Source organism: Leucoraja erinacea, chromosome 10 (genome assembly GCF_028641065.1).
Source record: "Leucoraja erinacea ecotype New England chromosome 10, Leri_hhj_1, whole genome shotgun sequence".
Classification (NCBI taxonomy): Eukaryota; Metazoa; Chordata; class Chondrichthyes; order Rajiformes; family Rajidae; genus Leucoraja; species Leucoraja erinaceus.
This window is the reverse complement of record NC_073386.1, coordinates 47,045,229-47,071,910: the sequence shown is the minus strand read 5'-3', so window position 1 is coordinate 47,071,910 and position 26,682 is coordinate 47,045,229. Positions and strand designations below refer to the sequence as shown.

General features: G+C 42.9%; 1 protein-coding gene across 3 annotated transcripts in view; it reads right to left on the bottom strand.

Moving 5' to 3' along the window:
* The window catches only part of nmnat2 (nicotinamide nucleotide adenylyltransferase 2), a 261,995-nt gene that overhangs the window by 30,479 nt on the left and 204,834 nt on the right, over nucleotides 1–26,682 (bottom strand). For all 3 annotated transcript variants that reach the window (XM_055642144.1, XM_055642142.1, XM_055642143.1), the window contains one exon: nucleotides 7,640–7,763. In XM_055642144.1, coding sequence (XP_055498119.1) covers nucleotides 7,640–7,763 — 124 coding nt within the window. The remainder of the gene's footprint in view (nucleotides 1–7,639; nucleotides 7,764–26,682) is intronic.

Sequence of the window (26,682 nt, the reverse complement as noted above, 5' to 3'; positions counted from 1 at the left end):
TCCATATCTCCCTGCAAGTGGCAACACAGACAGATAGAGTGGTCAAGAAGGCAGGAGCTTACTTTCATAGGCTGGGACATTGAAATAAGAAGCAGGAAGTCATAATGCGCTTCATAGGCCTTTGGTTATGCTGAATTTGGAGTACTGCATGTACCCCATTGCAGGAGGGATATGGAGGCATTGGAAAGGGTGCAAAGGATGTTTATCAGTATGATGCCTGGCTTGGCAGATATTAGGCACAATGAGAGGTTGGACAGACTTGGATTGTTTACTCTGGAACTTCAGAGGTTGCGGGAAGACCTGATAGAAGCACTTAACATTACGAGAGGCATAGATAGGGTTGATAGTAAGAACCTTTACCCTAGGATGGGGTAATGCTTTAAAGTGGGCGATGGGCAAAGTTTAAAGGAGACGATGGGTGTATTTTTATATACAAAGCAGCCCTACCCTCTGGGCCATCCATCCTGATCACGTTGCAGTTCCTGTTGCAGGATGATGGCTGATAGTTGGGGAGGTCAGCAGCTGTTTCTCAACAGGAACCACCAGAGGACACGAGAGAACAAGCCACAAGAGAGTCGTAAAATGCTTTAAAACTGTTTAACATATTTATGCATTTTCAGCTGCTTTTCCTCACGGAAGCAAAGCAAGCTGTTGTCTTTTGCAAATTGCTGCAATTGCTCAAAAGGAGTCAATATTTTCCACAAGTTTTTAAGCCTTGCTTGGATTAAATTCCATCTGTAATGTTAGTGTCATCTGCAAATTACCAACCAACCCATCTATGTTCTTGTCCAATTCATTTATATACATCACGAACAACAGTGGTCCCAGCACAGAACTCCACTGGTCACAAACCTCCAACCTAAATATTGTCCTTCCACCACAACCCTCCGTCTTCTATCCTTAAGCCGGTTCTGTATCCATATGATCGTGTTAAGGTCAATCCCATGCATCTTAATCTTCTGGATCAGCCTACCATGGGAGAATTTATCAAATGCCTTACTAAAATCCATGTAGACAAATCCACCATCCTAACCTCGTCAATTGCTTTAAGCACCTCCTCAAAAACTCAATCGCTACTTAAAAAGGGATAGAAGGAACTACAGGCGTCTCAGTATAACACTGGAAGAGAACAAATTATTGGAAACTTTCTGGAGAGACTGCATGAATTGTCTTCCATAAATCTACAGTTTATTCAACAATGACCAGCATGGATTTATTAAGGATGTGTCTGTCAAACTTGGTTAACTAGTCATGAGTGCTAACAATAATGGTCAATGAGAATAGTGTGCTTGATGTGCTCCGTTTGCATTTTACAAAGGCGTTTGTCAAGATGGATGGCCAAGGAAGGTCTAAGGCCATGGGATCCAGAGGAAATGCCACGAGATCTGTAATTACAAAATGGCAGAAACCAAAGTGTAATGTTCAAACACAAGTTTTCATGACTGTATTCAATGGGATTCTGCACGGCTCAGTGCTTGGTTCTTCAGATCTCGTGCTGGGTATCAATGAACTGAACTTGATTATAATGGAGTTACAATAAGGGAATCTGTGGATGATACTGAACTGACTATGTGATTGGTAGCAAGGCAGAAAGTTGTAGGGTATCAGTGGACTGATACGGAAGTCAAAATGTTGCAAATCAAATCTTGTCTTGAAAGTGCTAGGTTTGCATTTGGGGAGGGGGAAACTAGATAAGGGGATCACAATAAATGGAAGGATACCGAGAAAAGTAGAAGAATTTATAATTAATTTATAAGCAAGAAAGGTTGCACAGAAAGTCATTGCAATGGATCAACCCCAAGATAGTACCTATGGAGGCAGCTTGGTCATAGTAGGAATGGCCAGGGCTGAAACCCATTGAATGAATTAAGGCAATGCACAATGCCTAGACACTGCTATATTGTGTGGTTAGTGATTGCTAGCACAGGTGAATTTCTAGGCATGCAAAACACCCTGTTAGAGGAGTTGCAGTGTGCTTACTAGGTGCAGTACACGATTGTGTGTCCGATGATGATTGTTTTGATCTGCAGCCACACTGCGCAGGCAGCAACTGGATCATGGTTAAACTCAACCTAGACCTTCCTTTATTGACCAGAGTCCCAATCCCTGACCTTCCTGGTAGATTTAACCTGACAATCCCACACCTACTCTCCCCCATCCTGGCCTGAGAGATACAAATGTGGGGTGGGAGATGGAGGAGGGGACGGAGGGGACGTGACCAAAATATAAAGGAATAGGAGGCACTGGGACTGGCACAGCTATAATAATGCCTTGATAGACACAAAAAGCTGCGGTAACTCAGCGGGACAGGCAGCGAGAAAGGAATGGGCGACATTTCAGGTCGAGACCCTTCTTCTCTCCAGAGATGTTGCCTGTCCTGCTGATATACTCCAGTTTTTTGTGTCTATCTTCAGTTTAAACCAGCATCTGCAGTTCCTTCCTACATATAATAAGGCCTTGGTCATTTGAATTAATTTCTAAGTTGGAAATGTTTGTATTAAGTTTCACCACATTGCAAAATTTATTTTCATTTGTGCCGAGCCAAAAATAAATACTGCTGTGCAATCCAATCACCTGGCCTTTATATTCAGCGGCATTTATTTATTTATGATTACATTTTGAAAACCTCTTTTGCATCATTTTATACAAATTTGAGTGGTACTCCAGGATCATACTTGAGCCTAGGCGACCCACCTGTCAGCACTTGGAGAATCTGTCCGATTCATCATTAATCTGTCCAATTCTACTGCTCTTATCTCCAAACTCTGCAAACGATTCCTTTCCAAATGTAAATCCACTTTTCTCACAATGTCACCAAGAGTGGGAGTGGAGTCATTATTCAATAACTATTTAACAAAAGCTATTTTCATTACTGACGTAGGCACAGGAATTTATAATGGAATATAATTAAGGTTGGAATGCATGTTAAAATGGGAATGGAATTACATCTGTGGGCTTTGATGCACTCTATAATGATCCCAACGATTGAACTACACTTCACTTGAAAAATACATTTGGATTTGAATGCACTAGTACAATTCCAAGACGAACATATTTGAAAACAATAAAAGACCATTAATTTATAATATTTACAAAAATGTGAAGTTTAAATCAACAACACAGCAGGAGAAATACTATTCCAGAAAAAGTGATTTGATCATGTGATATAATAGTGGCTGTTTGTCCAGTAACCTAATTAGAGTGTTGGGCCATTGATGCAGGCTCACGAGTTTGAATCTTGCCATGGCAGCTGAAGAATTTAAATTCAAGAAATTAAATTAATCTGGAATGAAAGCTCATTTTGAAACGATAAATCGTATTTGATTCATTCTTAGTTTTCAAGGACGGAAATCCGCCACAGAGATGCAACATGGGCCAGGTCCCTTTGGCACTCTGTCCAAGCTGAGCCCTACCCACACACATTCCTCCCTTCAATTCTCCTCATATTCTCCCTCTCAGAGACATCAACAGCAATTAACAGTGGCCAAATAGCCAACCAACTCACACATCTTTGGGATGTGGGAGGAAACCAGCGAACCTGGAGGGAACCCACGCGAAAACAGGGAGAACATGCAAACTCCAAATAGACAGCACCGGAGGTCAGAATTGAACCCACATCACTGCAGCAGTGAGGCAACAACTTTATTAGCTGCAACATTGTGCCACCCCTATACCTGTCAACTTTACCCATCTGATCTATACGTGAGTCTAGAGACACCAATGCAGTTAATTCTGAACTGCCTCCTCAGTTCAGGAGCTAATACAGCGATTGGACTTGCTCATATTATTAGCGACATCCCCATTCTGTGAACAAATGAATCAAAAAGCAGCACCAGCACTGATTTTACAAAATTGAGAAAACTGCTAAATTCTCAGGTCAGGCAGATTTGTGGAGAAAAACGATTAATGATCTTATTTCAGAACTAAAAATGTTAGTAATAGGCTTTGAGAAGTCAGCAAGTGGGATGTGGGTGAAAGAATAAAAAGGAAGGCCTGTGAAAGGGGGATAGTGGGAGAGATAAAAAAAAATAAAGGAGAATGATTGTGGTAGAGTTGCTGCCTTACAGGGCTTGCAGCGCCAGAGACCCCGGTTCGATCCTGACTCCAGGTGGTGTCTGTATGGACTTTGTACGTTCTTCCCATGACCGCGTGGGTTTTCTCCGAGATCTTCAGTTTCCTCTCACACTTCAAAAACGTACAGGTTTGTAGGTTAATTGGCTTGGGCTTGTATACTTGGTATAAGTGGAAATTGTCCCTAGTGTGTGTAGACTTGTGTTAAGGTGCGGGGATCGCTGGTCGGTGCCGACTCGATGGGCTGAAGGGCCTGTTTCCGCTCTGTATCTGTAAAAATAAATGATGATGTACAGCAAAAGGGGCAATAGATGGGACAAGCAAAGAAATAAATTGTTGTGGTAGAGCAGACGTGACCTGCAGTAGCAGGATTACTATCTGATACTGCTGAACACATAGGTCAATATGTTTAGTTGAAAGATAAGGTGCTCATCCTTGAGTTTCTGTTGAAACCATATGGGATGTTAAAGACAGAAGGGTCAGAGTGTAATTGAGGAATACATTGGGATTTGAAAGTCCATGTACGAGACCAAGGAATTAGACTGATATGGTTAAAGAAATTAGCGTAACTAAATCAAACAAAGCCACAGGAAAAATGCAACGGTACCACTTGAGAAAAGATAAGAGGAACCACAAGAAACTGCAAATGCTAGAATTTTGAACAAGAAACAAAGTAAGTCAGTGCATCAAGCAGCATCGGTGGATGGAATGGACAGATGGAATATCAGAATGGGACCCTTCAGGCTGAGAAAAAGAGGGGTTTTTTTGTGGTACCAAAGGATAAAGGTGGCAGGCAAGTGGAAGACTGTGGACACCCCGGTGATCTGAATAGAGATGATTTGAAAGCAATAGTGCGTGGATGAGTGCAATCTATGTGGTAGAAATTGCTTTAACAATCATCAACAGTCAAAAGCCAGCAGATTTAATATCAATGTTTGGTGCAATCACAAATATGTACACTGCAAGCTTCCACAAATAGCGATGTCAATATTAGAGTTAACACCATAACAACTAACAATGCTGGAAACATTCAGCAGGTCAGGCAGCATCGACAGGGGGACAAACAGAATTAACATTTCAGATCATTTTAGAAAAATTAGAAAATAGGCAGGTTTTGAATTACAGGAAAGGGAAAAGCTTGGAAAGAAGTTTTCTGATAATCTAGTTTAGAGATATTGATGTAGGGATGAAAAGTAACGGATACGCCAGTGAGAATCTTCCCTGCTTTGTTGAAACAGTTTCTTGATTTCCTTCCTATCCTTCGTGAGAGGACAACAACAACGCATTGACACAGCTGGTAGAGCTGCTGCCTCGCAGCGCCAGAGACCCAGGTTCAATCCTGACCTCATCTGTGTGGTGTTTACACATTGTCCCTATGACCATGTGGGTTTCCTCTGGAAGCCCCGGTTTCTTCCCAGACTCCAAAGACGTGTGGTTTGTAGGTTAATTGTCCTCAGTAAAACTATCCATAATGTGTAGGGAGTGAAGGAGAAAGTGGGATGACATAGAACCAGTGTGAGCGGGTAATTGATGGTCAGTGTATACACAGTGGGCCGAACAGCCTGTTTCCATGCTGTATCCCTAAACTAAACTAAACTAAATTAAACAAAACTAAACTAAACACCCAGAAGACAAACACAAAATAAAAAGGAACAATGGGGGGATGCGCAGTGCTCGAATACGCTTTCTGATACAGAATTAAAGATTGACCCAGGTTTATCTGCAGAGGAATGAAAAGCAGCTTTCTGCACAGATAACCCAATTTCCTATTGTTCTTCATCAATGCCTGCTGGTTTGCATCGTGCTTTATTCTTCTACATTTCTAGCACGTGCAGTTTTCTGACTTTGCTAAAAAAAAACACTTTCAAGTTTCCATTAAGTCCCACGTCAACCTGAATTGGAAATGTATTTATCACTGCTGTGTTAATGCGGCCATAGAGAGTAGTCAAAATGTGTAGGAAGGAAGTACAGATGCTTGTTTAAACTGAAGATAGACACAACAAGCTGGAGTAACTCAGCGAGTCAAGCAGGCATCTCTGGAGAAAAGGAATAGGTGACGTTTTGGATTGAGACCCTTCTTCTGACTGAGTGTCAGGGGATATAGACGGTGATATAAAGAGATATAGAACGAATGAATGAAAATTATGCAAAAAAGTAACGATGATCAAGGAAATGGTCCAATGTTGGCTGTGGGCTAGGTGATAATGACAGAAATAAACTCACCAAGATGACAGTGAAACAAGTACAATATCTAGGGTGGGGACAATGAAACTCAGCATGGTGACAGTGAAACATGTGCGACGACCAGGGTGAGGTGATGTTCAAGCATAAGGTTCACCAGCTATTTCTGGAAGGGAATTAGGGGCAACAGATATGACACTTTGGCTAATGATGCCCTCATCCAAAAAACATATGACATTTATGGTATTTTCTATCACTCCTTTCTCATTGATGGTGCACCCTCGTGCCTGCGATGGTCTAGAAGATACCAGCATTCAAGTGAAGAGTCATCGTGACAGGTCATCTTCATTTATATGTAATTATTGAGTGGGAAACACGCCAGCATCGTGGTCAAATGTAGTCATTCCTCCATCACTCACCCAAGAACAGCTGACATGGAACAGACGGGGACCTGGAAGCTCCTTGATTGCTTGGTGGGACACAGGCATTAATTGGCCTTGAACTGTAGCTTTCTTGGCCATTTCAGAGGAAAATTAAGAATCATCTGTTTTCTTGTAGGTCTGGAACCACTTACGAGCCAGACCAGGTTTGAATGAATCACCCTGGTGAACTTTTCTGACAATATGTTATTGGCTGCCATAAACAATAATAATATACTTTCCATTCCAGATGTATTTACATGACTGAATTCAGATTCCAGCTCTTATCTCCAGCTCTTTAACACAGATCTTGGCCTAAAGAACAGGAAGATGGGTCACACCGTGAAACGTTACCTATTCATTGCCGGCACAGATGCTGCCGGACCGGGAGAGTTTCCCCAACATTTTGTGTTTTGCTCTCGGTATTATTTGTGGCATTTCAGAGCCCATGTATGTTACAATTCAAGAATAAACTAGATGTTGAATTCGCTCAGCCAGCGAGTAGTGAGATTTAAAATGCAATTCAGTTGGGTTGGTTCCACTGCACACAAATGGATGGCACAGTGGTGCAGTGGTAGAGTTGCTGCCTGACAGCGCTTGCAGCGCCAGAGACCTGGGTTCGATCCTGACTATGGGTGCTGTCTGTATGGAGTTTGTACGTTCTCCTTTGTTATTCTCAGAGATCTTCGGTTTCCTCCCATACTCCAAAGACATACAGGTTTGTAAGTTAATTGGTACAAGTGTAAATTGTCCCTAGTGTGTGCAGGATAGTGTTAATGTGCGGAGATCGCTGGTTGGTGCGGTCTTGGTGGGCCAAAGGGCTTGTTTCCGCGCTGTATCTCTAAACTAAACTAGATCCTTTGTTGCAGAGTGTATTATAATAGAGAACACCGATTCTGAATTAATATTTGAAGTGGCTTCCTCAACCTCCCCCAGTTTACATCCACCATGTCACAGGTGAGGCCTACCTGCAGTGGGTTTGTCGTTCGTGATTGTGGAGTTCTGGTAGATGGTACGCCTTCCATTCTGCGGCTGTCCAATGATAGGTGTAGCTGGAGAGTTTACGTTGGACAGAATGCAGCCAGTCACTCTCTAGAAGGAAAATGAGAAAAAACATGATTAAAGGCTGTGCTGTCAGTCGCTGGTAGTGTTGCCAACTTTCTCACTCCCAAATAAGGGACAAAAGGTCAAAATACGGGACCAATTCCCAACGGCAATTCGTTGATCGACTCGGCCGTGCCTGGGTGAATGATGAGTTGGGCCGGGTGCTGGACTGCACGCAAAGTCCAGCCGGCGGGCCAGCTGAGGAGTTTTGGCCCACGCGACGTCGCGCGCAAAGTCCGGCATCCCATCCAACTCATGAACCGATGATCGGCCATGAGAAGGAGGGACGGTGGTGTCGGCGGTAAATGTAAGTCCGAAGGTCGGACAGCTGGTCGAGCTGCCACGGGCGAGGTGCTGCTGCTGCACTCCATGGGCTGCACCATGTCGGGACGGGTGAGGCGGGGCCGGAAGCGGCGCTCCGACCCGACAGTCCCTTCGACCCGAGTAGTAGCAGTCAAATACGGGACAAGGGCGGTCCCGTATGGGACCATCCAATTTAGCCCAATATACGGGATGTCCCGGCTAATACGGGACAGTTGGCAACCCTAGCCACCAGCAACCAGTTTATTCACAGAGGCACAGATTAGCTTCTCAGCAAAAGAGAAGTTTATCTCAGTTTCCACCCAGTGCGACAGGGATTGTCTTTATTATTACCAATTAGCACTTCATTTAAAAGTGAAATCATTTTATTTCACACCTGCTGTTAACCAGGTCTAATTTGTACTGAAGAGTAAAATTTCAATCAGCTCTCTTATTATAGGCTGCAGAACATCATCTCATGGGTTTAAACATGGCATTAACTTTATGCCTTGTCAAACCACTGGATCAGGCTTCACACTGTGAGTTGGCATCAAGTGCCTGTTATTTAAATAAACACAGCAGCCATTTTTTTTGTACTCACAACATCTCACAACTGCCAAAGAAATGCTTAACCCAAATGGCTCTTCATTATTTTTTTAAATGGTTGTATTAGACTTTGGAATGCTCACTAGCAGCTAGTAAGCAGTTTGACTTTCTCCCCCCTCAATCCCCATTCCCACGCTTGTGTAGTGATCTTTCTTTCTTTTCGCCAGATGAACCCAATCCTGCTATAATCACTGCCCAACCCTGAATGTTTTTTTATTGTCAACTATCTCCCCTTCATCTTCTCCCTGTATCTTCACTGTGATGAATCAGAGCTGTTTGCACCATCCCTCATTCATACAATTCTATTTTAGTATAAATTCAAAGCATCTGCATCATTCATCATGGAACTAAGATCACCATTTACTGTATGTGGGTGATGTGAAATCAATATTAAATCCAGTCAAGATGACTGGAATAGCTATGTAATGTAGCTATGTGACTGGCATGCAGTTCATGCTTGCCAATGTGAATTCATAATTTCCAGCGCTTCGCAAATGGGCTAAAATTGAATTCAGGTGAGCCCCACCAATACATACAGAGAACCCCCTCCCATCCCATTCACAATCCCCTGAATCTCAGTGAGCCAGGGACCTGATGCGTTTCTGGGTCTCGCTCAGCCTGAGCCCGTTTGCCATCCTGTGATCCAAGTGTGCCAGAAAATAGACACAAAATGCTGGGGTAACTCAATGGGACAGGCAGCATCTCTTGAGAGGAATGGGTGACATTTTGGGAGAAGACCCTTCTTCAGACTAAGAGCCAGGGGAGAGGGAGACACAGGAAGGTCTGAAAATGGTAGATGTGAAAAAGAGTAAGGCCAGAACATCTTGGAAGAACCTGAATCATTGGTAACAAGATGTTCAGGCGATTAAGCAAGTTGTGCCATAGCAATGGATTGGCACAGGCCCAAGTTCACTGGGAGGCAGGACGTTGGAAGGTCTGTAGCTCAGCTATCGCCCAGGGAATCCCACCACTAGCCACATCTTCTCATCGCCATCCTGTTTCACTTCCTGCAGAGACTGTTCCCTCTGCAACTCCCTAGTTAACTCATCTCTTCCCATCCAAGCCGCCCCCTGCCCAGATACTTTCCCCTGCAACAGCAGGACATGCAACACCTGCCCCCATACCTCATCCCTCCACTCCGTCCAAGGACCCTGACAGTCTTTTCAGGTGTGGCAGGGGTTCATTTGCACCTCCTTCAAACTCATCTACTGTATCTGCTGCTCTAGGTGTAGACTCCTATATATTGGCGAGACCAAGCGCAAGCTTGGCGATCGTTTCACTGAAAAAAACATTTGTAATCTCCTTGTTCATCGTCTGCTTTGATCTGCCCTTTTCACGCCTTATATTCTCTCTCTGTACCCTTCCATACCCCTAGTTTCCCTCCCTGCTGACTTTCAGTCTGAAGAAGGGTCTCGACCGGAAACGTCACCCATTCCTTGTCTCCAGAGATGCTACCTGTACTGCTGAGTTACTCCAGCATTTGGTGTCTATCTTCCCTGAATAGACCTGGGCAGGGAAAATGGGAAGGACATATTTTCTATACTAAGAAGAATAGAAATAGAGGTGCATGAATTCCAAATAAGGGTTAGAAGGATTAGGAAGAGGTTTTTCCATTCAGAGTGAGCTGGGTGGTCTGGAACTCTCTTCCCAAAGAGAGATGTAGTGGCAGAAATACTTGTCACATTTAAACTGCAGGCTCAGTATGGATAGTGGGATTGAACTGGCCAGCTCTTTGACAACCAACATGATGGGCCACAAGTGCGAAGATTTCTGACACAGGCCAAAAGTCAGTGTCATAATGGACCCGTCCCACTTACACGACTTTTTAGGCGACTGCAGGGGACTATGAGGTCGCCACAAGGTCGCTACATGTTCGCTGGAGGTTGCCGGGGTGTCGCCTGCATGGTGGTGAGTAGTCCCCGCATTCTCGTAACTAGTCGCGGCTTCATTCTGGTCGCCGTTAATTTTTCAACATGAATCAACATGTTGAAAAATTTGCAGCGACCAGAATTTTGACGGCATGGAGAGTAACGAGAATTCTCGTGACGTAGGTGCAGTGGTAGTGGGCTGCCAGGAGGTCGTAGGTTGTCGTAGGTTCTTGTAGGTTGTCGCCAGTGCTGACCGGTGAATTTCATTGGCTCATTGGGAAAAAAAACATAGACAGTTGTTTTCAGAACCAAGAATAATCAATGTTAATGTTAATGTCCGCCGAGCTTCATAGCCGTGTATCTCTGGCATCTTAAAACTTGTCTCCATTCCTTCTCCCCCCCTTCTCCTTTAAACGACTTACCTGACCCTTCCCACAGCGCAAACCTTCCTATTCATCGTGGTGTGTGTCTGTATCACATTGGCTTTGCATGGTGTGAATTTCACTCAGACAGCGCTCCCCCCCGCTTGCCCTGTCCCCCGCCTGCATAACTGGCTGGTGAAGGAAGCGATGTGTGTGTTCCACTCTGACAGTCACCATTCCAGTCGCCGTTCCAGTTGCCGGTTTTTCAGCGATTTGCTACGACTTGACAGTCGCCGGCAGTCGCCTGAAAAATCGCCTAAGTGGGACAGGCCCATAAATTTTTCTGATTTTTAAGTCAGTACATTTATAAAGGGATTTTTGTAGCTGAAGCAAAAACAGAGCTGCTGATTTAATGGACTATAAAATCCTGCAGCATGCTATTTGCTACCTTCCCTTAAAAGGCAAACACATACTTAGTGGCATTGAGAATATCTGGAGCTTATCCAAATGAGCAAAATGAAGCTGGTCTCAGAAAGTCTACAGGGGTCATTGCTCATTTAGCAGGGCAAGCATGAATCACGCTCTGCACATTTTCCCAGTCAGAAAACTGAGGGAATGCATTATAAATTATGATACAGTCTCAGCGACAGGAAGGTCAACCATTATCTTTAGCAAGTCGGCAAGAGGGGCAGTACAGCGTTTCACTGTGCCTCACAATGGTTATACAGTTCAGTGCTGGGCAGATGGTTTCCTTGGTGATGAGATGGTTCATCAGAACTGAAAGGATCATTGTCGAGGGTTGGAAAGAATCACGGCACAATTTTAGGAGACAGAAAGCGATGACATTTTAACTCATTCCACCTCGGATCACAGTGCCAAAGATTACTATTTCAAAAGGCATCAGATTCTGGGTCATTTGCAAACTGAATCAAACCTTGTTAATCAAAGGTAAAAGGGTACAGGCAGATACGTGCAGTCAGGTCAGAGATCACCCAGAACTTCATTAAACGGTGGAGCAGACTCCAGCAGATGAATGAGCCGCTCCAGCCCTCGTGATCCTAAATGGGTGGGCCATTTAGGATTAAGATGAGGAGAAACTTTTTCACCCAGGGAGTTGTGAATCTATGGAATTCTCTGCCTCAGAAGGCAGTGGAGGCCATTTCACTGGATGCTTTCAAGAGAGAGTTATATATATATATATCTCTTAGGGCGAACAGAATCAAGGGATATGGGGAAAAAGCAGGAACGGGATACTGATTTTGGATGATCAGCCATGATCATATTGAATGGCGGTGCTGGCTCGAAGGGCCGAATTGGCCTACTTTGCACCTATTTTCTTTGCTTCTTTGTCAACTCCCCTCAGGCAAAGGAAAGCAAGTTGAGGCTCAAATCTCAAGTGACCTTTGGAGCGTCTTCCAGTCAGAGATTCAGTTTGTGATTGCGATAATCATCCAACACAGGCAAGCTAATGGAGTTAGGGAGAATATCCCAGAGGGAGGAAAGGGAAATACCGGATGTTGCACATTGGGCTGGTTGATTTTCTAGGAATTTTCTAGGCTCGGTGACCATTAACACACCTTGTGGTTCCACGGGATTTGTCTTATTGTTTTGATTTGAGCAGTGGCAGTAAAGGACTATCAATTAGACCACTTAATAAGAGTTATTCAATCTTGTATTTTTATTCATTGGTCAGAAATAATTCCTCAGCAGGAATACAGTATGACAATTCCCGCTTCCTGCTTTCTTACATTCCCTTTAATATTTACGGGCAATAATACAATTGGCGGCAGTACGGTGGCGCAGCAGTAGAGTTGTTGCCTCACAGCGCTTTCAGCACCAGAGACGCAGGTGCAATCCTAACTACAGGTGCTGTGCATTTCGTTGTCTCTGTACTGTACACTGACAATGACAATTAAAAAAAATTGAATCTGAATCTGTGCGTACGGAGTTTGTACTTTCTCCCCATGACTGAGATCTGAGATCTTCGGTTTCCTCCCACACGTCCAAAGGGGTCCAGGTTTGTAGGTTAATTGGCTTGGTATAAATGTAAAATGTCCCTAGTGTGTGTAGGATGGTGTTAATGTGTGGAGATTGTTGGTCGGTGCGGACTCGGTGGGCCGAAGGGCCTGTTTCCACTCTGTATCTCTAAACTAAACTAAATTAAACCTGGAGGTTTGGCAAAGTTAAAATGTTGTGTGGACAGATTGGGCTCATAATGAAATCAGTCAATATTGTGCAAGATACACAATAAATCTGACCAGAAGAGTGGCCACTTAAGGAGTGAAGAGTCAGAGAGGCTTTACGTTCGGGCTTTATAGTTTGTTTCTTCAACACAGTGCCAACTAATGGTTTACACTTGTGACTAAAACTCTGTGCAATAAATAGGAAAGACGGACAAAAATCAGCCAGACCAACACTAAATTCATGGAATCTCAAGCACAAATTACAATTGCTGCAAATCAAGTTTTTGCAGTTAAAAACATAATGTTAGATCATCACCCCATCTGCATCGCTGGACACACCATCAGCTCAGAATAATCATGACTACAACTTGATGCTAATTTGTGTTTTGCAAGTGTTCATGCCTGCTCTTTTGGTTGCAATGACAGGAAAAAGCTATCGATATCATTATTTTAATTTGGAACAAACTGACTTTTCTAAACTAATGTACCTAGAAAATTGTTCAACATAATTAAAAAAAAATCATGTTTACTTATTTCAAATCTATCAATCACATGTGATCAGTTAAATACTGATTATCAGGAGTTAACTTTTATGATAAATACTATTTTCACTCACATTATGGTTATGTGACCGTAATATCATTCAGTTAGTGGTTGAGAGCTTCAAATTCCTTGGTGGAACATGAACCAACCACATTGATGAAACAGCCAAGAAGGCACCATCAGCTCAACTTCCTGTGGTGACTAGGGAAATTCAACATGTCTACAGTGACCTTTACAAACCACTACAGATGCACCATAGAAAACATGTTGAGTTGCATCACAGTTTAATTTGGAATCCATAATGGGTATTTGATCTCCTCACCATCCAATGGATCTATGGGAGGCGCCTCCTCAGGAAGTGAAGCCAGCATCATCAACGAATCACACTACCCTGACCTTATGCTCGTTTTGCTTCTCCTATCGGAAAGAGGTCTAGTCTGAAAACCGATGAAGTTCAAGAACGGCTTCTTCCCAACAACCATTAGGTTCTCGAACACTGTACAACACTAACCTCATCTCCCAACTATGGACTGTCTAGGTACAGGAGTAGGCCATTCGGCCCTTCAAGCCAGCACCGCCATTCAATATGATCATGGCAATTCATCCAGAACCAGTACTCTGTTCCTGCTTTTTCCCCATATCCGTTGATTCCATTAGCCCGAAGAGCTATATCTAACTCTCTCTTGAATACATCCATTGAATTGGCCTCCACTGCCTGCTGTGGCAGAGAATTCCACAGATTCACAACTCGCTGACCGAAAAAGTTTTTCCTCATCTCTATTTCCTAATTATTATGAGTTTACTGCAGTTTAGTTTAGAGATACAGCACAGAAATAGGCCCTTTGGCCCACCGAGTCCGCACAGACCAACGATCCCTGCACATTAACGCTATCCTATCCTACACGCACTGAGGACAATTTACACTTAACCAAGCCAATTAACCTACAAACCTTTATGTCGTTTGAGTGTGGGAGAAAACTGAAGATCTCGGAGAAAACCCACGTGGTCATGGGGAGAACGTACAAACTCCGTACGAACAGCACCCGTAGTCGGGATGAAACCCGGGCAACCGGCGCAGCAAGTGCTGTAAGGCAGCAACTCTACCGCTGTTCTACCGTTCCTATAATTCTGAGAGGAATTGAGTAAGTGCAGGAAATCTTCAAAGAAAATCAAGTCAAGAATTCCCCCCTGAACACTTAAGGAATTAATGACAATTCAAATCTAAGATTACCCATGATATTGATTCAATCACATCAGGGTGTATATTCCAACACAGTGTGTATACATGGAACAAAATAGGTTGGATTCATGAGCTATTTAAATACTTCCATCACTTGTATCCAAATTTGAAAACTATGTAAAACATTTGTCGGTACACAAAAATGCTGGAGAAACTCAGCGGGTGCAGCAGCATCTATGGAGCGAAGGAAATAGGCAACGTTTCGGGTCGAAACCCTTCTTCAGACTGATCGGGGGTGGGGGGACGGGGAGAAGAAAGGAAAAAGGAAGAGGAGCCCGAAGGCTGGGTGATGTCTACTTTTATTTTGAGATGGCATGAACTATCACTTTCAGAGTCTGACCACAATTCCAAACCATGAAAGTTCCAAAAGATAAAATATGATCCTTCTCAAGTTCAAATATTGTGTCAGGTGAGATTTATCAATGTTATGCTTATGTCCTCTTGTCTGAATGTAACATATAAAATGTTATAATCTGATAATGTCCAAATATCTGCAGTAAAAGCTCACCCAATTCTATCAGTGAAAAATAATTATGGAGGCACAGGGACTGCAAATGCTGGACTCTGGAGTACGAAGTGAACTGCTGGGGAAACACAGCAGGCCGAGTAGAGAGGGGGGAAATAGAAAAAGAGGGGGGGGGGGGGGGGGGGTAGGGGGGGGGGGGGAAGATGGGAGATAGATGGGCAGGTTGGGGGATGATGGGGGGGAGTTGGGCAGGATTGGGAGGATGGGGGGGGGGGGGGGATGTGGGGCGGAGATGTGGGGCGATGGGGGAGGGGAGATGGGGGGAGGTGTGGGAGGGAGAGATTGGGGGGTGATGAGAGATGGGGTGGGGGGCATGGAATTGTTGGTGTTTTGTGTCAGGACCCTCTATCAGGACTTAGAGTAGGGAGGGCAGGCAAGCTACGGTGTGAAATCAAACCAATTCTTCTCTCTCAGGGGCTTCACTTCCTGTCTAATGCCCAACAGCTTGAAGGGTGAGCAAATAGTCAGACATTCAGTCTTTATAATTAAAGCTGTTTGTTGTTCAGCCAAGCAACACGCTTCCAGAAGGAGGAAGCGTGTCTTTGCATCAAGGACACAGCATCACTGGGGCCTCATTCTAAGATCAATGATTAATTTGTACAAGTGGATTGAAAGGTCAGATGGCTAATCCTAAATTTAGCTCCAGGGGATTATGAAGTACAGGCTTTATGCACTTTGTTCTCATCTTCACTGGTAGAGAATTTGTGCTGAGATCTCAATTTCATCCTGTTTTTTTTGTGTTCTAGGAAACCTTTGCTAAGATCACATTTATTTCACGGTGACGCAGCGGTAGAGCCAGAGGCCCGGGTTCGAACCCGACTACGGGTGCTGTCTGTACGGAGTTTGTATGTTCTCCCCATGGGTTTTCTCCGAGATCTTCGGCTTCCCCCCACACTCCAAAGACGTACAGGTATATAGATTAATTGGCTTGGTGAATGTGTAAAAATTGTCCCTAGTTTGTGTAGGGTAGCATTAATATGCGGCAATTGCTGGTTGGCGCAGACTCGATGGGCCGAAGGGCCTGTTTCTGCACTGTATCGCTAAACTAAACTAAACTTCCTTCAGTAAATTATAATTAAAACACAAAGTATGTGCTATACCACCAGGATAAGCGCTCAACCACGAAAACCAAGCCAAGCCAAAGAACTATATAAACTGATTATACAAACTAGTGTTAATGACAACTAACTCCATATGCAATAATCAGCTACCTACATGTTAATGACGGTAAAGGGTTTTTTTTAGGCCTCTTGCTGAGATGATATTTCATGCAGGCATGACCAGCACTTTGACCTGATCTTGTTGAGTATTGGAATTGCACCACCCAGGTGAATATTTGACCCTTGTAATGGCGGAGAGTGGCAACAGGTGTGCCTCTCGTCTGAGAGTAACTAGATTCCGTCCCAGTTCATGTACGTGTTTACGCAGCTCAAATTAGCGCTGTGCTCAATCCCCTGGAGGTGGTTACTGGACTTCTTGGCAAAGCTGATGGCATTTAAGATTAGGAAGGGGTGGAGGGATTTTGATTTGTGAAGATGGTTATATTCTAGTTCTTAATTGGTGTAGACGTGACCTGCCATGATATTAGCCTTAGGTAGGATGTTGTCCAAAGCTTGGTGCCGCAATCGTGGATTGATCAACAAATTGAAGGAGGGCAGCTTCCAAAGGTAACTGGGTGAAGGGTACAGTACTGAGTAACTCTTGTAACAATGCCTTGGGGCCTTGATGATTTACCTCTAAAAACAAAAGCCATCTTCCTGTGCATTATTTGATGGCTCCACCCATAAAGTTGGGTTGGAGTGGCTTTTCCTTTGCTACCAACTTATTTCAGTTTTTTTCAGGTTCCCAGTCCTGTCAAATGAAGGCCCTCCTCTTTAATTGGAGAAGAATGCTCACTGAAGCTTGAAGAATGAAAGCATTTCCCAAGCTTTTATTGACATAATTGGTGGATGTTTCCACTGCATAACTTGTCAAAAACATCCATTATTATTTATAAGGTAAGTAAAAAATATTTTGACTGTAAATGATCATGAATATATCACCCCAAAAGGAAGTACATATTTACAAATGAAAACGTGTAGAATTTTTTGACTCTCTAGTAATCTCTCAAAATCTGTTTACATAACCTGCAGCTTCAGTGCAATTTGGCTCGCGTTAAATTCACACGCTTTGAAAAACACGCTGCAGTATTCTTAGATAGGAATGCAGCAAATCTGAAGGCTATATCATCAGAATCATTGGGACTTAGCATTCATTTTTATTTCCTGGAGTGTGCGACCTATCTTTTGATCCTCAAGAGTGACTGGGGCTCCGCTCCTCTGGCAAGGGGAGAGGAAATTGAGGGAGAGCACAAATATTTAAAAGCAAGTTTCTACTCACACCAAATAATTTTCAAATACCATAGGGCACTCAGGGAAGGAAAAAATGTTGGCTGGATTTCCAGAATACATGAGCAATATCATTCTGTTGACAGGATGTCAAAAATTCAAACACCAGATAAGCAACCAGCCAGCAAATGCATTAATTCAAAAGCGGAGTCATTCATTACAAAGGGAACATCCCAAGGCAATGAACAGCAGTGGCAAGTTAGCCGAGGCAAGACAGCTGATACCACTGACTCCAACCCCTGTGGTCATCCTGTGAATATCCAGAGGGATTGTTAAATTAAAATTGTTAATGAACCTTCTGCCAGTGACAGCAAAATAAATGTTCACTATAGTATCCCAGTTGAGAATGGTTGGTATTTACTCAAATAAACTTTTGCTTTGTAAATCAAGGAGAAAGATTGTTGGGACAGATGACAGAGTGGATGAAAACACACAGAGAAATTAGACCCTTAATTAGAAATTAAGAACACTGCCCAGTCCATCACCAGCTTTGACCTCCTCCCCGTCGAAGGGATTTATCGTAGTCGCTGTCTCAATAAGGCAGTCAAAATCATCAAGCACCCACACCATCCTGGCCACACACTTATCCCACCACTGCCACCATGAATAAGGTACAGGAGCCTGAAGACTGTAACGTCCAGGTTCAGGAACAGCTTCTTCCCCACAGCCATCAGGCTATTATACACAACGACAAATAAGCTATCAGCTCTGAACTCCAAAAGACTATATTATTATTTGTTATTTGCACTATATTTGTTATTTATTGAACTTTTTCTTTTTTTCCCCCATTATATACAATGTTTACATATTCACATATTCTGTTGTGCTGCAGTAAGTAAGAATTTCATTGTTCTGTCCGGGATATATGACAATAAAACACTCTTGACTTGAGCCTTCTTCAGCCTGGTCTCAACCAAAAATATTTTTTATTCCTCTTTCCTCAACCACCAGTTCCTGCCTCCCCACATTACTTAAATGTTCAGCATTTGGAACAAGCATTAAGTATTTTCTTTTCTGTAGCCTGCACATGCTAACATTTCATTACAGCTGTTATAGTCATCCTCCCTGTAAGATGGATGGAGCACAGATTTTCACATGCTGTGAAAGTTATGGAGGAAACGAGCAGAACTAAACCAATTATTCACATTTCCTCTTCTTCCCATCAACTATTCTGCTGCCATTCTTACAAGCTGACTTGGCAAAATGTTATTTTAGGTTCAAAGATCTCCTGTTTGTCCGTTCTTCACACATGAAAGATGTGTCGTCAGCCATATTGAAATGTTAACATGTTTAAATTGACAAATAGAAAATAAATCAATGCTTTACTTTTAGACTTTAGAAATGCAGCGTGAAAACAGGCGCTTCAGCCCACTGAGTCCGCGCCAACAAACGATGACCCCGTACACTTGCATTATCCTACATACTTGGAACAATTTACAATAGCTGATTAACCCTTAAACCTGCATGTCTGCAGTGTGGGAGGAATCTGGAATATCTGGAGAAGACCCATGTGGTCACAGCAAGAACATACAAACTCCGTACAGACAGCATCAGAGTCAGGATCGAACCTGGATCTCTGGCGCTGTAAGGCAGCAACTCTACTGCTGCGCCATTGAACAATATGTTCCAATTACTGAGCACTTAAGTGATGTGGGGAAAGTAACCAACAGGTACATAGAACATAGAATGCAAAACAGTTTGATATAGGAACAAGCCCTTTGACCAACAGTGTCTGTACTAAACATAGTTAAACTATTCTCCTCTGCCTGCATGTGGTCCATATGCCTCCATTTCCTGCCTATCCGAAAGCCTCTTAAATGCCACAATTGTTTTTCCAATATTTGGAATACACTCAGAGGTATAGTGAAAGGTATACTAGACATACTTTATATTGCTTTTCAATTTTGAGGTGAATATACAGTATATCCATACTCTTGGCAGCATATCCAGTTAATAATTGAGCAGATTATGGCCCTAGATTTTACAACACTAAAATTACATTTACCATTGTGTAATTAGTTACATGATTATCTTCCAGTGAAAGCAATGGAACCAAGCCTTGGAACTGAAGTTCATCGTGCTTACGTGATCATATTGTGCAGATGTAAAGGATCAAGTTCTACCCACTTCCTGATACGGAAGCCTTTTTGACAAGTTACCTTTGACAAACTCATGCCTGATTGCACTGTCACTCACTCTAAATGAAAACATGATCACCTACAAAGCAGTCGAATATCTTACAATTGCATGTTTCTCAATAGAATGGTCATTGGCACTGTCAAAAAGTCAAGATTATTTTGGTGTTTATTTTGGTGTTTTTTTTAAAGCTTTTCACAGATTTTAGTGATTGTTAATGTTTGCATATGACCCCTACTGAATGAATCCATCCTGGCAACACTAATTGTAGCTTTCGATTGGTTTCGATTTATACGTCTGTTAAATTGTCACGTATCTTTACTTGCTGCAATAAGAAAACCCATAATGACGAGACAGCTATTCATTAACTCCAATTCTGTAACTAATTGTAGTGTTTAGATCGCATGGGAACTAGGCAGAGATAGCCGACTGGATAGAGAATAGGCTTCATGGAAGGAAGCAGAGGGTGATGGTGGAAGGCTGCTTTTCAGACTGGAGGCCCGTGACTAATAGTGTGTCTCAGGGATCGGTGCTGGGCCCATTGCAGTTGGTGGTTTATCTCAACAATTTGGATGAGAATGGAGAAAGCATGATTAGTAAGATTGCAGATGACTCTAAAATGGGTGGTATTGAAGATAGCTGTTGATATCAAAAATTACAGCAAGATCTTGATCAGTTGGGAAAGTTGGCTGAGGAATGGTTAATGGTGTTTAATGTAGGTACTGTATGTGCAAAGGTGTTGCATTTTGCAAAGTCAAACCAAGGCAGGACCTACACAGTGAATATCAGGGCTCCAGGGAGTGTTGCTCAGCAGAGAGATCATAGGTGTGCAGGTACACAGTTTCTTGAAAGTGTTGTCACAGGTAGATAGGACTAGACTAAGTGGGACCCGTTGGGTCCCAGCATCACATGGGAGGGCTGGTCCCCCAACGCAATATTCCAACTCTCCACCAATTCCAATATTGGTGGCCAGTGGAGGGGTGGGAGGGGGCGCACTTTCTGGAGCGCTAGTATTGGTGTTGTGGGCTGAAGGGACTGGTTTCCAGAGGGCTAGTATGGACATTGTGGGCCAAATGAATTCTTGGGCTGGTGGCTCAATCACTCAAGCCTGTTGTGCTGGCAGCTCACTCACTCACGGCTGGTGGGCTGGCTTTGACTCACGTCTATTCCTTGAAATTCCATTTCAAGTAGGTTGCAAGGCCACCAAATTCAAGTGCAGTTTCATACCATTTCAAGCAGGGTGCAAGGCCACTAAAGACAGCGAGTTGTTACCTCTTGTGGTAGTGGTTCTTCTAAAATCAATATAAAGTGCAAACACGAAGTGTTCAAGATTAGACTTTTAATTATATAGAAGGCAAGGCAACTTTAATTAGGCAAGGCAACTTTAATTAGGCAAGGTATCTTTAATTAGGCAGGGGGCTTTAATTAGGCAAGGCAATTTTAAGGGCACTAACAGGTCAGTAAAACCACTCACAGTTTAGTAAACATGTGTTCAGTGTTATTCACAGCTCAGCCAGAGAGACGTGACCCTCTTGCTCCCCCATCTTGCAGAGACTGACTGAGAACTCAACACTTCCGGGTTTTATAGTCCATCATGAAGGGGCGTGGCCTACAGGAGAGAGAATCTCAACATTTTTTAAACACTAATAACTCTTTTATTTTTCATCGATGGGAAAAATCCTCTTGTCCTGCGCAGCGGAGGGGGACTCTGAGTAAGACGGCCAAAAATCACAGCCAAGGTCAAGATCAGACTTTTAGTAATATAGATGGTCAGAAGGCTTTTGGTATATTGGCCTTCATCAAATCAGTATTGAAGTTGGGATGTTATGTTACAATCGCACAAGATGTAGTTGAGGCCACATTTGAAATATTGTGTTTAGTTTGGATCACCCTGCTATAGGATGTTATTAAGCTGGAAAACGTACAGAGAATATTTATAAGGATGTTGCCAGGATTTGTGGGACTTAGCTATAGGGAGAGTTTGGGCAGGCTATGACCATATTCCTTGGAGCACTGGAGAATGAGGGGTGATTTTATAGACATGTATAAGATCATGAGGCAAATAGATAGGATGAATGCACAGTCTTTTAGTCAGAGAAGGAGAATCAAGAACCAGAGGATATAGGTTTGAGGTGAAAGGTGAAAGATTTAATAGGAACCTGAGGGCTAACACAGAGGGTGGTGGATATCTGGAATGAGCTACCTGAGGAGGTAGTTGAAGCAGGTACTATAACAACATTTGGTTATGTCCAAGACTCAAGAAAGGTCTCGACCTGAAACATCTCCCATTCAGTTACTCCAGCATGTTGTGTCCATCTTTGCAGAAATAAGAATGTTTGGAGACATATCAGCTAAAATACTCTGGCATAGTGAAACTGATTTTGATGGCCCAAATTACCACAGTAGATCCAATGTTCTTCCTACATCGAAATGTTGGTGTATCACCTCACTGGTCTGGCTCAGCAATCTTTGCATTTAACCGTTCACAAAGGAAGCAGGATTGTGTACAAACTGCAACGCTCTCTATGTTGGAGAACATTTTGAAGATCGCCCTCACAGGAAAGAAGGCACAGACAGATTTGCTGAAGCTTCATTCTTGCACCTCTCAGCAAGTTGACACAGAGCGCTGGCAGCAGTCTGAGAGATGATCATTCGCCTGAGCAATGGGGCACAATGCCAGGAGGCCCAGAAAAGGAGAAAACACACAACGACTCCAACAATTTACAATAAAGAATTACAATTAAAATGTTTTGCAATTCCTTTTCCAAAAATGGATTTAATTTCTCGGGAAAAATCTAAACTGCAAAAAAATCTTGAGCTCAATCTGCATTCTAATGGTTACAATATGGAAGTGGGATGTTTTGAGTAAAAGGGTCAGGCAGTTCGAAAAGAAAAGTTTGGTTCACCCTCTGATAATTTCTGTGTCAATGTGAACTGAAAGAAATATCAAAAGACTCCTCCACCATTTGCATAGCTTATTCAACTCAAGTCCTATAATGATAGAACACAACCTAGTTAACTAAAGCCATTGTCTCTCATTGACTCATTTCAGCAATTCAGTATTAAATACGACTGAATGATTAGCTATTACTTGAAGCAATGCCTTTCAGGATTTGAATACATCCTTCTTTCTGTAACATTGCCAAACAAACCACCGCACTGAAAGTAATTGTACTTCACTGATGCCCTCAAGAAGAGGAATTTAGCTTTCTCACTTATCTGTAGGTGAAAGTTTTTGGAAGTTTTTAGTTACAGTTTATTGGCGAGTCCGAGGGAGATATCTAAATGAACGGATGTTATTTCCTGATTTTGAGAGACCATGGTGTGTGAAAAAGTTATTATAAAATTAAAAGTCAAATGACCAGGTCTACAATCATACTCAGCCAGAAGATTAGGCCTCTAATCTTTTAATTTACATTTGCACGTGACCTGCCCCTAATCAATACGATAGAGCATGAAAAGGGGCAAAGGTCAAGTAAGAATGGACCAGGTGGTGATGAAGGGAAAGGTCAGACTTAATTATTCATTTATTCCAGTTATTAAGTCAGTCACACACTATCCTCTAATGTTCTGCTTTCCTGCAGGGGTTTTGGAATAGAGATGACCCTGGGGTTATGAGCAGGCCCTGCCAGTACCAGGGAGTGAGCCTGAACCGTGAATTGCAATACTGGTGAACGGAGGGTGCGTGGTCAATGAAACTCCCCCACATACGGGGTCTAGAAGGGGGCGGGCCCAAGAGGAGGGGGGGGGGGAGTGCGTTGAGGGGGGAACTGTGGGTGAGGCGATGGGGTGGAGGGGGCCAGGCGATGGCAATGGGGGTTGAAGCAACGGGGGTGGAGCATGTGAGGGAACGAGTGGGAGGGGGGTCATATGAGAGGTGACAAAGGGGGCAGGGTCCACATGTGAGGCAACGGGGGGGGGGGGGGGGGGGGTGGCGCTTGAGAGGTGTCAAGGGGGGGGTTTATGTGCAAGGCGACAAGAGGCTTCCACATGTGAGGCAATGGTGGCGAGGGAGGGGCATATGTGGCATCAAGGGAGGTGGCGGGCCGTGTGTGAGGCCGAGCAGGGTCTCTGTGTGAGGTGACAAGGCAGGCACATACGGAGCAGGGACAAGCATGGTGGGGTGTACAAGGCAGGGGTGCGGGGGGGAGTGGGGGTGACAGCGGGTGTGGCAGGGAGTAGGGATGGAGTGAGCTAGGGAGGAGGTTGAGGAAGGGAAGGTTTTGATTGTGATGCTTGTGGAAATGGGCTCTGCTTCTCACCGTCCATCAGTGCTTACGATGGTTAACATGGGGGAGCAGGTTTGATGCATCGCGGGCTCTTCGGTGACTAATTTCAGCAGGGGACCCTCCCACAATTGTTCAGCAGCTAATCAATATATCCTAATTTAAATGCTTATTTAGGTGCCCAGTAGTATGATGCATGTTTTAGGCCAGTTCTGTGTCACACTTCATGAGTGTACATACAGGCTATATTGTACTCTGGAAACAGGACATTAAAGGTAAGACCAACTACTTCTTCATCAGATTGCTACAATTTCCAGCAAGGCTTAGTGGGTAACGATCAAAGGTAACTGTACAACTTCAATTTCTCTCACTGCCTCAGTTAAATAAGACCACAAACATTTGCAGCAGGCAGCTTAGACTGGACCAGTGGTTAAAATGGGACCTTCAGCATTGGACAGCTGAAAGTTAACAACACAGCTGTTTGGTAAATGTTCAATAACAAACCAAATCACATTGGAGATTTATCTTCCAGTGTCTGTTGCTAGTTAACCTTGTCCCTGACCATTTTAAATTTATGATTTTTTTGGTAAAAGTATAGAGAAGCTGGCAATCTGGGTCCCATGAAGGGGAAAGTTATTGTGTGCACCTTTAATCAATCATATGGAAGGATTCTGAAAATAACAGGACATCAGCTGAGAAGAAAACGTGAAGTGCAATGATTCATACTCTAGTGAGAGAACAATTAATTTATACATTATTTAAAATAATTGAGCAAACGGAATGGATGTTTTAACTTTCTGGGTTAAGTTTAGTTTGTATCTAGTGCACAATTTTTTTTTAATGTTACTTGATTGTAAGGAAAATCCATTTCGTTGTCTCTTATGTGATAATGACAATAAATTGAATCCAATCCAACCCAATGCAATTGGTGCAAATGAATAACATTCAAAGCACTTGACTGACAAGGTAGAGAGCTAGATCGTCATTTTTAACGGTGCAATGTTACTCAGATGGTGAGATTAGGATGTCTGTAGGTAACTGGGCATTTTACTTTTCCCTTAGCTGAAACTTTTATGCATAAATAAAAGTGAAGGCTGTGAGCATCTGTTGTTTTAACTATCAATTTGTGATCACTACGATAATTATTATCTAAAAATATTTGCATAGTCAGTTATTTGTGTGCAAAATAGATGAAGGATGTGTTATGAACATACTGTTTAAGAAGGAACTGCAGATGCTGGAAAATCGAAGGTAGACAAAAGTGCTGGAGAAACTCAGCAGGAGCGGCAGCATCTATGGAGATTTCCTTTGCTCCATAGATGCTGCCGCACCCGCTGACTTTCTCCAGCACTTTTGTCTACCTGTTACGAACATACTGTTCCCTTTTATGTTATATTACACACTGAATTCCAGCAAGCACTATAACTAATGCTGGGTTTCTGAAACATCGATAATTCCTTTCCCTCCACAGATGCTGCTTGACCTGCTGAGGTCCTCCAGCACTTTGTTTTTTTTCTTCTTGTTTTAAGCAGCGTAACCAGATTTTGAAATATTTCTCTGGTTTTAATTTTTATTTTATTCCATTAAATTTTAAAATGTACTGTTAGCTTTTCTTATTTGTACTGAATAAAAGATAAGTATTGTCCATTTTTTTCATTTGAAAGCTCAGAACTTCAAATTGAATTTAACTGAATAAGAATTATGTGGGTTTTGGTTTAAGTCGGAGGCAAAAGGTCAGATGAAGTTTGCACAATCAGGTAGTTATTACTGAGATGTTAGGTCATTAAAAACAAACACATTCCACCTATTATACAGTATATCCTTCATTCTTTCAATGTGAAGGTTGAAAGCTGCTGGAAGAGCAGAAACTGAGACAGTGTCAGTGCAGGAGCAAAGAAATGCAGTTTCAGCCAACCACAAACAAATGACTGCTACAAGATTAAACCTGTGCCAAAATGGAATGTGTGCTGAGAAACTGCATCATTCACATGCACTAATGCCATTCAAGAAGCCTAAAGTAAATGACTTGCTTTCTCCATTATGTACAAGAAAGTACATCACAATACATAACATTTAAAGAACCATACAGGTGGAATGGGAAACCAGATGAATCATTATCATCGCATTGTGCCGTGTCACCCAAATCAGGTGGTAAAAGTCCAAAGAAACATGAGATTTGGTGACTAAGATGCAAACAACACACAAGACATGGAATTCGGATAACCCAGTAATTCAACAAAGACAATCACACTAACAGGAGAAAAGAAACTTGGTTGGGTTCCGCTCAGTTTGGGAGCTGAATGGCCTCTTTAGTGTCTACTCCATTCCATAACTGCAGGATAGGAACTCGGCTCAAACTATTGCATTCAGAAAAATGCAGCAGAGAGAAAGAGAGAGGGGAGGGGAAAACACAAGCACACATTCCTATCTAAAGGTGACGGAGGACAGTGTTGTTCACTCTGACAGTGAAGAGAAAATCTTTCTGACCTTGAGCTCAAGGCACATTTATCTTTCAAGATTTCCTTCAAAA